Genomic DNA, 13,307 nt, shown 5'->3' on the forward strand with positions numbered 1-13,307 from the left:
TGCCAATGCTCTAAGGTACGGTAGGCCAGTAGATGGTTTGCCCTCCCAATGCGTGTGTGGCTCTTTCTATGGCGTCGATCACACCATGGTGTGCAAGGAAGGGGACTTCATATGCATGAGGCATGACGAAGTTAGGGATCTCACAGCAAATATGTTGAAGGAAATCTGCCGTGATGTCAGGGTAGAACCGACCCTCCTTCCACTGGAAGGTGAGAATTTCCAACGAAGCCCGTGTTAACGTCAGTGCTCAAGGATTCTCGACACGGGAACAGCGAGCATTCTTTAACATCAGGATTTTTTATCCCATGGCCGCATGCCACCGTAACTTAGCTCTCGACAGTGCACACAGGAGGAACGAGAACGACAAGATAAGGGCATACGGGGAGAGAATTCAGAACGTTGATCAAGGCAGCTTCACTCCTCTAGTGTTCACAACTTCTGGTGGGTTGGGACCAAGTGCAAGATGCTTCTACGCCAGACTCGCGGAGGTGCTATCCAAACAGAAGCAGCAGCCCAGAAGTTATGTTACAGCCTGGATGAGATGTCGACTGTCCTTCTCTCTCCTTAGGTCGGGTTTGCTCTGCCTCAGGGGAACGAGAGCATCGGCCCCAAAGCCGACAAAAGTTGCAGATATTGACTATGAGGCTACAGTCACTGAATGCCGCATAGATCTGCGGCTCAACTAACTCAACACAGCTAGGATAGCTACTTATGTATTAGTATATTTAATATTAAGGTAATAAAATGGTGGTGAAGGTATGGTTATTGGGGGAGGCTGGAGGCCAATAAAAAAAAAGTAGTAGTAGTAGTGTGTGTGTGTGTTTCTGTGTGTGTTTGAGACAGAAAGGAAGAGGTGTATTTTCTGTTGATTAAATAATATTAATAATAAAGTTATGTGCATGGCATGTCTGTGTGTTGTTACATGTATGTAGTAGCAGAATCGCCGCCCTCCGGGCGGCTCATCCGCTAGGCCACGGTAGGACACCACCCTCTGAGAGGCTCTACATTGTCTCATTGTTCAGTCCCCAAAACTTCTTCTTTCACCAATAGTTCATTAACGGTGTATGTAAGTTCCACCATGTTTTTCACTACAACGGTACAGCAAAGTATATTTTTTTAGCATTAAACTGTTATTATTTTATTGTCTAATCATCACTACATATAACACCACCCATCATCACTACATAAACATCATCCATCATCACTACATATAACACCATCCATCATCTACATATAACACCATCCATCATCACTACATATAACACCACCCATCATCACTACATATAACACCATCCCATCATCACTACATATAACACCATCCATCATCACTACATATAACATCATCCATCATCACTACATATAACACCACCCATCATTACTACATATAACACCATCCATCATCACTACATATAACATCATCCATCATCACTACATATAACACCACCCATCATTACTACATATAACACCATCCATCATCACTACATATAACACCATCCATCACCACTACATATAACACCACCCATCATCACTACATATAATACCATCCATCATCACTACATATAACACCATCCATCATCACTACATATAACACCACCCATCATCACTACATATAACACCATCCATCATCACTACATATAACACCATCTATCATCACTACATATAGCACCACCATCACTACCACCATTACTACTACCATCATCATTACCACCACCATCATTACCACTATTATCAACCAGTCTCTACCACCACCACTATCACCACAAACATGCCGCTATCACCATCACCACCAGTACCACAGTCACTACCACCGTCACCACCACCACTACATATAACACCATCCATCATCACTACATATAACACCATCCATCATCACTGCATATAACACCATCCATCATCACTACATATAACACCATCCATCATCACTACGTATAACACCATCCATCATCACTACATATAACACCACCCAACATCACTACATATAACACCATCCATCATCACTACATAACACCATCCATCATCACTACATCATCATCACTCCACATACATATAACACCATCCATCATCACTACATATAACACCACCCATCATCACTACATATAACACCATCCATCATCACTACATATAACACCATCCATCATCACTACATATAACACCATCACATCCATCATCACTACATATAACACTCCATCATCACTACATATAACACCATCCATCATCACTACATATAACACCATCCATCATCACTACATATAACACCATCCATCATCACTACATATAACACCATCCATCATCACTACATATAACACTACCCATCATCACTACATATAACACCATCCATCATCACTACATATAACATCATCCATCACTACATATAACACCATCCATCATCACTACATATAACACCATCCATCATCACTACATATAACACCATCCATTATCACTACATATAACACCATCCATCATCACTACATATAACACCATCCATCATCACTACATATAACACCATCCATCATCACTACATATAACACCATCCATCATCACTACATATAACACCACCCATCATCACTACATATAACACCCCCCATTATCACTACATATAACACCATCCATCATCACTACATATAACACCATCCATCCATCATCACTACATATAACACCATCCATCATCACTACACTACATATAACACTATCCATCATCACTACATATAACACCATCCATCCTCACTACATATAACACTATCCATCATAACACCATCCATCATCACTACATATAACACCATCCATCCTCACTACATATAACACCATCCATCATCACTACATATAACACTATCCATCATCACTACATATAACACCATCCATCATCACTACATATAACACCATCCATCATCACTACAGATCGGTAAAGTAGTTTCCGAGATTCTCGTGCGGACACACAAACAAAAAAACACACACAAACAAACAGACATACTTCTCTATTTTATATAGATAGATGTATGTATGTATGTATGTATGTATGAATATATGTATGTATGTATGTATGATTAAGTGCATAAGTAACTTACCTGCTAATGTCTACATAAGTTCACGTGAATGTGTGCGTGTGTGTAAAAGCGCCAAATGTACACACACACACACACACACACACACACACACACACACAGCAATCGTTTATAAGTGACCTAAAATTACCCATTAACTTTATTATGACTGAGAAAATAGGTGCAATGAAGTAGTAATAACGCCATAATAGGGAACAAGGCAAGTATTGAAGGGAAGGTAACACGATTTTAATATACCAAGAAAGGCTTTTAATATACAGTCAAGGTAACTGTATTTTTATATAAGTTTTAATATAGCGAAGTCAGGGATAACACTATATATTAGGTGAAGGTAACATTACAATGAGGGATTTTATCATTTATGGTCTCTTTTAATATAGGAAAGTTGGGATATTTTAGGTAAGATTTAATATATGATCCAAGGTGTTATATTTTTAGGTAAAATTAAAAGCCTAATTCATCTGAAGACTAATAAATTATTCACTTGAAGTCTAATTATAAAATCTGAAGCCTAATTAATCACCTGAAGCCTAATTAGTCATCTGATGCCAAGTTTACCTGCAACTCACCGACCCACTAATGAACTGGGTATCTCTAAGGTGATCGAAAAGTCACTGTGTAGCAATACTAATTCTTAATAACCTTGCACCTACATTTGATAAAAGTAGAACAGGTAAATAAGTATGCTTTTTAATTATCACAGGTACACAGGGACGTTTCAGTCACCCTATACATACAAAATCATATTAATAAAAGCCTTTTGTTCTTCTGCTTTTGTTTCCGTCTATCTCTGCTGACAACCTCCGCTATCTTCAGAAGCAGTTGGTGACGTTCTCTGCCCTGGGTCAGGATTACTCCCTGTCCAATATCTTCAAGGTAATATTGTTTGGCCAACACACCACAATTACCAAGACGAACAGGACAATAGAATGAAATTGGGAAAGGTGAATGGAAAAGAGAGAGAGAGAGAGAGCTCCCCCACTACCCCCCTTTCGCTTATTCTCTCACCTCTAAATCCTCTACGACTATTTGTTGTATCTACAGCTCCCTAATAAGACTAATCCAGATGTTTACAATAGGCTCTGGTTTGATTTTTCTTCTTCCCAGACCAACACAGATGGGTTTTTTAGTAATAATATTGTTCGTTATGCATTACTACCCTAGAAGAAGCTGACCGGCGTCTCACTGACCAGCTAGGTGAGATTAAAAGAAGCTTGGAATTCTCGCAAAAGGATATAAGTGACTTACAAGCAAAGTTGAACGTTGAAGCTAAAGAGAACCGAACACTCAAGACCCAAGTTCTACAGCTGAGTGAGGAAAATTCCAAGCTCAAAACGGAACTAACGACAACAGCAGACCGGGTGGATTATGTGGATGACATAGGGCGGCGAAACAACCTCAGGATTGCCGGTATCCCTGAAGACATCCATGAGAACTGGGAGTCATCACAACGCAAAATCTCGTGCTCAACGCGTCGGGAAACCCAACTCCTCCCGCCCCCGCGACATCCTAACAAAATTCTCATCCCCCTCTGACCGTGACAAAGTGTTTTGGCAACGCATTAAACTGAAAGGCACCACTATCTTCGTCAAAGAAGATCTCTGCCCAGGTACGACTAAAGCCCGTCTACAGCAAATGGACCAGTTTAAAGAAGCCAGGAAACAAGGGAAACACGTGACGTTCAGTCATAAAACCCTTGTTGTGAGGGAATGGGCAAGTGGACACCCGCCCACTCACTCACCGGCTGTACCCCCCCCAGCCCCTCGAGAACCCCCTCCCACTGAGGGGGAACCAACCACTGTCTCTATCACCTGCGGAGTTTCTCCCCTGCCGGCCAACTCGAGTACTACACGTCTACCCGCTGTGGTGGAAACCAGCAACCCTCAAAACCGAGTGACAGGCGCACCTCCCACTCCATCTGGGAATCTCCCTCAACAGTACCGGTCATCATAATTCTGTTGGTTGTAGCACTTGTGAGTACGTTACCCCCCCCCGCCCCCCACTTTTATAATGTTCTTAGATCTTCCTTTTTCACACCTCAGTGACCCTGAGTTTTTACTGTTCCTTAATCAGTATCAATGTTCCCACAATGATGATGCTAGTGTCATCCCTTAGAGGTGCTAGATCGTATGTGTTACACCCCATTTCCCCATGGTGTCGACACAATACTCCTTCATATCGATCCTGATGTCTTTCTACAAAACTCATTGAGTCACACCAACCGAAACTGTAACTATTACTGACCTGACTCTCCCGAGTTTAGTTCTAGTCTCCTACTACCTCATTCCATCTCCTTGATTAGCCATAACTTCAGCAGTATTCCCCTTCATCTAGATACCTTTTTAAATCAGTGTTTATCTTCTATTGCCCACACATTTTATGTACTTGGGTTCTGTGAGACCAAACTCACTAACGATATTGACCATTTGTATAACATTCCTAATTATAATAGACACTGCGTCAACACGTCACGACACAGTGATGGTGTCGCCCTATATGTTGATATCAAGTACAACACTTCTGTAAGAGATGAGGAATACATGGAGAGTGTTTTCATTGAATTACGTAACGGCACACGAAATATCCTAGTAGGAGTAATCTACAGAAGACCCCACACTAATGTAAGGAATTTTCTTGATACATTTTTGGAGCTTATCTCTATCATAAGTTCAAAGAGGAAACATTGCTACATTACAAGAGATTTCAACCTTGATCTATTAAAATCAGAAACTGACACCTCAGTATTAGACCTTCTTGCTACCTTTCATTCTAAACTCTTCTTCAACACTATAACCAAACCCACTAGAGTAACTGCCACCTCTGCCACTGTAATAGATCATATCTGGACTAACAACACTCCTTACAATCTTGCAAGTGGAATTATTTATAACTAGCGGAAACGCTCTTTCGCTAAGCCAAGGTAGGGCGCCACCCTCCGGGAGGCTCCACATTGTCTCACTGTAGTGCATTAGGGTAGACCATATTTTTGGTTTTGCCATAAGGAGAAAGTATGTACTGATTTTTGCCAGTTCCCACTCTGGATCATCCAACATAGAACTGTCCATGAGAGAAGGAAGGAAACACCAGGTTTACGCCAACCATCTTTAGGGACTGTCCCTGACTTTTGTAGATGGTCATGGCAAAGCTCACTTTAACCGGGAACTGAAGTCGCTTGAACTCAAATGGCAGGTCAGTGGTGATGAGAGGTATCCTTGGTATAAAAACGTCCTCTCCTTTAGCTTTTCCTGTCAGTATTGTAGCTTCCAGTACATGTGGCATCATGTTCTTCACCACCAGTCTTGTGCCATTGCAGAGCCTTGGTGGTTCAAGATTTCTTAAGAGCATTATAGGAGTTCCAATCTTGAGAGTGAGGTGGTGAGGAGGCATTTCAGCGGGCTCCAAAGAATTCAGGAATTCTGCAGGGTACTGGACTGCTTGGTCCTGGTCGATTACTATATCAACAGACTTGAATGATATCTCACTGCCTGAAAGCTGTCTGAGTCTTCAATGGTTGTGGTGGTTTTTCCACATTTGGCAGTCGTACTTTCCCACGAAAGCAGCACAGTCCAGCAGATTCTCCTTTGTACTTCTTTGCACAGCAGTGTTCACATTTCTTATCCATGTTGCCAATGACAACAGAGGGATACTTTTCATATTCTGTCTCATTGTCATAGTTAAATGCTGCTCTTGCAAGTGGATACCACTGTGTATTCTTTTTTAGAATTCTGGATCCCGCAGTTCTCTGTCTATCAGCATTCAAACGAATTTCATGCGCTTGATCATGTTCTTGAGAACGCCTTTCTGCTGTTTTATGTCTGTGAGCATTAAGACGGGATTCCCTTTCCTGATCTGTTTCCTGTGACCGACTGTCCGCTCTCTGTCAGCATTATGACGGGATTCCATTTCCTGATCTATTTCCTGTGACCGACTTGCCGTTGTTCGCTCTCTGTTAGTTTGTAAACGTGCAGCACGTTGTTGCCTTGATTCACTTGATCTTGATTGCTGCTTTCTCAGTGCATCTCTCTGTCTTCTTTCAAGAATTGACAGCCTTGGTAGTTTCTTTGGCGGCATTTTGTTCAGTTAGATTTGATCTTAATTTTGTTTTCAGCGCGATTACAATCCTTCCTTCCCAGGGCAAAGCTGGGAACAAACAGTGGCTCAAGCTAGTAAGCTATGAAACGACGAGCAAACAGTCCCTAGGCAAAAAGTTGCCATGTACCACCGACGCTCTTTTTTTTATTTATATAGAGACGCTCTTTCAGTTATTTATATATTACATCTAGCTATAATTGAGTGGAGCATCAAGGTGAGTTAGGTAAGATACAAGGAGTTCAAAGATGAAAATGTATTACAGTCTCTCCTCGACTTACGACGGTGTTCCGTCCCGACGACCAGGTCGTAATACCTGAAATATTGTTATTAAATATTATCATCAATGACTTCTTTTGGTATTAAACAATACAATTTGGTGCTAATTTTTTCCTCTTACATAAAGTAGCTTTAGTGTATAGGGTGAAACATCTATCATGAAGTGATTGTCATTTGAACTTTACGGAGTCTGAATTTGTAAAAAAACACAACTTATGTTTTTGATCTACTCATAATCAATTTGGTAAAATGAATGTTTAGGTCATCCACCTACTTGGCATTTGAAAAAACATAATTTCAATGTCACCAAACCTAACCTAACCCAACTTAACTAATCTAACGTAACCTAACTTAACTGGTAAAAATCGGTCAACTTAAAATCATTAAATTCGTCGGATGGCCAAGAGATAATAATATCATCAATTCCATTTACTTTAGAAGGACTTATTCATTTTTGTTGAAATCATGGACATACAAAGCCAATATATCTACATTTGATTCTACCACTGTGAATGGCAAAGTTAATTAATATCACCACTCCAACTGTTGGCCCAAACAAGTGGTAAAGTAGTTCTTTCTTGTAATACATTGAGTCACTAAGGGAATAAAAAAATAAAACATGAAATTAGGTCACTGAATTTATCTTATTAGTAGCAAATTGTGGTTAAACTGATACACAAATGAAACATGCCTGGGAAGTACCTAGCACTAGTTACCTGGCATATTTGGACTTATTAAAATATGAAATCTAGGCTAATAAGTAAATATACTAAGGAAATAATTATTTTGGTAGTGCTGGACGGTTATTAATTGCGCTCATTACGAAAATTGGGTCGATATTAATTCTGATAAAGGACGTCATTCACCATCCCAGAGGAAGCTGTTCTCACCACTCTTCAAATAAACCATTTACGACTTTTTTTTAGTTTAATTTGATTTCAATACATTTCTACACATAAGTTAGTTGTATTAGTTATCTTAAAGGCTTACCTTTTATGATGGTTAGACGAATTTGGAGGATATAAACGGCGATGAGACAAGTAGAGGCTGGCGGCATTTTTCGTACACAATCACGGACCTCTTTTAAAAAAAACAATACAATTCTGCATGTGCTGTTCTATATGGAGTATATCGTATAAAAATATTATTCCTTTGCAGATTTATACATTTTATGTCCATCCAAATCATTTTTCTTTCTTTCGGTTTCAAAAATAGTTCCCTCGCAGTGATCATCGGACGGGGGTACGTGTACCACGAAATTTCCCCATGTTCCAATAACGAATCGTACATATTTTTCTTTTTTTTTAGCCCAAAATGCTTCTTGCATAACAACCATGGGAGTGCTACAGCATGGTATACACCACGGCTGATCTTGCATATGGGCCTTGCTGTCAATGCCAAGTTTGGTCCAGATTGGTAAAGTAGTTTAAGAGATTCTCGTGCAGACACACAGACAAACAGACAGACAGATAAACTTCTTTGTTATATATATATAGACACAAAACTAGAAATATAAAGTTTAATTTTTACATAAAACTTGTTAAAAGATATAGATTGGACCGGGCCGGAATAGTGTTTCTTACCGATTTGGTGACAGGGACACTGGGAAGTCCAACTGCACGGAATAAGGCCATTACCCCCTGAGATGAAGGTGCTGATAACTTTACGTTACTTGGCTACAGGGAAAATACAACTGTGCAACAATGACGACTTTGTGCTATGACAACCTAGCGTAACAGAGTGATAACACAGACGTTAAATGCTTTATCAACACCCGAAATACTCATGCGATTTATTGAGTTCCCAATGGATACGCGAGATATACAAAAGGAAGCATCAAAGTTCATGCAAATTGCGGGCTTTCCTGGTGTTGTGGGTGTAATAGACGGAACCTATATACTGTAGGAATAGTTGTTCAGTTAGTGTTCCTTGTCTTGCCGGGAGACGAGTTGACAAAGCTACTTGGTGAAGCCATCGCAGTATATGTGCGAACCCTTCTTCTGCTGTAGTTTCTTTCTCAGAGGCAAACACACGCGTTGATTGTTTATGTTTTGGTCCAGTTTACAGTAAATAAGTATTCGATTCATGTTTTTTTTTTCTTTTTTAGCCTGCGTTTATTCGCATTAAAATACAAGCAGACTATAACAATTTTATCCTTTCATAAACTTGCTCTGCTTATTTATAAAGATGCTCTTGTCAATTGGAGTTTTTTCTTAAATTTACTCTTATTCTTAGCTAAGAGTAGGACTTACCCGCTTCATGAGATACACTTAAGAATTACTCTTAGATGAGAATAATAAAAGTGGTATAAGAGTAAAATGAAGAAATTTCTTAAGAAGTTTTATATATACGCGCCCCGGTGCCGTCTGTCTCCCACGGACACCTCTCTCTCTCTCTCTCTCTCTCTCTCTCTCTCTCTCTCTCTCTCTCTCTCTCCGTCTCTCCGTATTTCTTTGTTAATAATTCTCTCACGCTCTTCTCCTCTCCTTCCCTCTTCTCCTCCTCTTCCCGCTTCATCATCTCTTCTTTTTTTTTTTAACTGTTTATTTTCTTGCTAGCATTAGCATCAGTCTGGACGGGGTCGCTTTCGGTGGGTGATGGTGGTGGGTGTTGGAAAGGGATATGGCTGGGGGGTACATGTCCTTCATACCAAATATTTTAACAGCTTCTTTAAGGATTGTCGTTTGGTTGGGTCAATGTTGAAGGCGTGGATCAACCATTGCTGGGCGTTAGGGGTAAGGAGGTGCAATTCATCTTTCATAAGTCGCTCCAGGAGACGGCCAACGCTGTACACGTCGGCCTTGGTGGTGAGTGGGCATCTTTTGACGACCTCTGGGGCATTGTGGTCGGGGGCCCTTGTTGAGTTAAATTTAATGAAACTTCCAACTTTAGTGGCGATACCGAAGTCAATGAGCGTGGCTTGGATCCCCTTGTCGGTCTTCTGGATGCAAATGTTACCAGTTTTAACGTCGTTGTGCAGCCATCCCCGACTGTTAACCGCGATCAGTGTACGGGTGACCTGTTGTACGATCTGGAGGCGTTCGGAGAAGGTACAGTCATTAATCTTCAAGTATTCCTTGAGGGAGTCCCCGGCGAACACTGTAATCATAGTTAGTTCCTCAGGACAAACCATGACTATCTTCTGAACACCTGGGACATCTCGCAGGAAAGAAAGTACTCGGATCTCCCTCTGTAAGCTTATGGTTTTACAATCCATGTTAGGAACGCTCTTGGCGACCCAGTATCCTTTTGGCCGGTGGATTTTGCAACAGGTGCCGTATGCTCCCTCGCCCAAGTGGCTCGAGGTAGATGAGTTAATTATGAATTCAAATTGTTGTGCGTTTAGTACGAGAACACCGCATATCCCGCAGTCACCAACCAGTGATCCAATAGTCTTTTTTGAGACCTGTCGGCTGTCCATTATTGTGACATATAGGGTTGACACTCAACTGCACCAAGGACCTTAAGTTGAAAATCATCGAGTAAAATTAATTATTGAATGTTACAGTACAGGTAGGTTGGAATTTGTTTTTATAGTGAAGTAAGAGTGTAGTGTAGTGATGATGTGACAGTTCAGTGTGGTTGTAATGGAATGGTTTTGAATTGAAGATGTGTTACGGTGTATACTGGATGCATACTTTAGTTTCTCCACACACAATACATTCTACTGTCATTACCCGCATATAGTGGACAGTACCCGCATATAACGGACAATACCCACATATAACTGACAATACCTACATATAACGGACAATACCTACATATAACGGACAATACCTACATATAACGGACAATACCTACATATAACGGACAATACCTACATATAACGGACAATACCTACATATAACGGACAATACTCGCATCGCATATAATATGATAATAATGGTGGCCCCTCGTGTACGAATATGGCTTGCCCTAGGGCCACCCAGGCGAGATTTGGTTTAAGGTGTAGAAGCTGTCGCCAACAACAACAACACCCTGAGTTAATGATTTGCATGACCCAGTGTTAAAGAATAGTCCGAGAAGACCGGTCAACTCGCCAACTGCACTGGCTAACCATTACCCCGGAACACGATCCGCAAATCGACTAGCATCCAGATTCCCAATTACTACTGGGAAGACAGTAGAGAAAAAAAAACTTGCTTACAGTTTCACCCTGCCCGGGAATTGAACCCTGGTCCACTAGCTTGTAAGGCGAGCATGCTGATCATTACACCACAGGTCACCAAAATCATATAAGACAAAAGTTTTTTTTTTTTTTTCGTGCTGGTCAAGCCCCGACCAGAGGTTAGCTAGACCCCCGGACAACTCTTTCGGAGCTTGACCAGCACGTCGTATTGGTATTAACATCTCGACTTAATTATATGTTACAAACCCGGGCAGTAAAGTAGGTACCTGCTGTAAGTCGAAAGTTGCGAATTCGTATTCAGGGACAAGTTGTTGGAGCTTCCAATAACTTGAGGACATAAACCACTGACTCTTCAGGCTTCTACGCCCTTGACTCTTCAGGCTTCTACGCCCTTAACTCATGAGACATAAAGGCAAGCATGAACTTAGCATGCTTCCCTGTTGGGCACTGTAAACGCTTCACCTTACACAAGGATGTAGGGGAGTGCCCAATAAAAAAAACAAAAACAAAAAAATTATGTTACAAAGTTACTTGTGAGTTTTTCAATGTTCTTTTTGATAATATTTACTTATCATGAGGTAGATGTCAACAAATAGATGACTTAAATAATTCGAAAACAAACAAATTAAAATGAAACTCCACCTAATATATACTGTATGTTATACTAAATAGGGGTACTGTAATTACCCGCATATAGTGGACAATACCCGCATATGACAGACAGTACCCGCATATAGTGGATGTTATACCCGTATATAGCGGATATTATTCGGTATAGTGGACAATACCTGCGTAGAGTGGATATAATACCCGCATATAGTGAACATTACCTGCATATATCGAAATATCCGCCCAGAATATTATTTGTGTAAGAAACTGTAAGTAACAAGGAAGGAATAACAGTTAATGGTAAAATATAATATAATATTTTACACAGTACAGATGATACTCTTATCGTGGAGACTAAAGACCCGGAACTAAAAACTGGTTAATAGATAAATTATAAATAATATTGATGATGAATTCATGTTCTCAGTACGGAAATAATGATACATAATGATTGTTCTAAATTAAGGATAAAATCTATGATAAAAGTAAATGGTTGGCAACAGGGAACTTAAGTAAAGGGAAAAAAATGTTTGTGTGTTTGGGAAGTAATGTTAACTGTGATGGTCTTTGTGTGGTGGAAATTAAACTGAGAATAGTTTAGATAGAAGTAGTGTTTAAGAGGCATGGTAAAGGGGACATTACTTATTGTTGTATGGTGATTACTGTTGTATGGTGATTACTGTTGTATGGCGAGTACTGTTGTATGGTAGTGTTGTATGGTGAGTAGTGTTGTATGGTGAGTAGTGTTGTATGGTGAGTACTGTTGTATGGTGAGTACTGTTGTATGGTGAGTAGTGTTGTATGGTGAGTAGTGTTGTATGGTGAGTAGTGTTGTATGGTGAGTAGTGTTGTATGCTGAGTAGTGTTGTATGGTGAGTAGTGTTGTATGGTGAGTACTGTTTTATGGTGAGTACTGTTGTATGGTGAGTACTGTTGTATGGTGAGTAGTGTTGTATGGTGAGTAGTGTTGTATGGTGAGTAGTGTTGTATGGTGAGTAGTGTTGTGTGGTGAGTAGCGTTGTATGGTGAGTACTGTTGTATGGTGAGTACTGTTGTATGGTGAGTAGTGTTGTATGGTGAGTACTGTTGTATGGTGAGTACTGTTGTATGGTAGTGTTGTATGGTGAGTAGTGTTGTATGGT

The 13,307-nt window shown here is 40.4% G+C and overlaps 1 protein-coding gene across 1 annotated transcript; it reads right to left on the reverse strand.

The window, feature by feature from the left end:
* Positions 1-10,071: 10,071 nt before the first annotated feature.
* Positions 10,072-10,848, reverse strand: LOC121864560 (dual specificity testis-specific protein kinase 2-like). Its single transcript, XM_042363630.1, has one exon. The coding sequence runs from the start codon at positions 10,846-10,848 to the stop codon at positions 10,072-10,074; it is 777 nt and encodes a 258-aa protein (XP_042219564.1).
* Positions 10,849-13,307: the final 2,459 nt, after the last annotated feature.

The sequence above is a fragment of the Homarus americanus genome, unplaced genomic scaffold (assembly GCF_018991925.1).
Source record: "Homarus americanus isolate GMGI-L3 unplaced genomic scaffold, GMGI_Hamer_2.0 scaffold2369, whole genome shotgun sequence".
Classification (NCBI taxonomy): Eukaryota; Metazoa; Arthropoda; class Malacostraca; order Decapoda; family Nephropidae; genus Homarus; species Homarus americanus.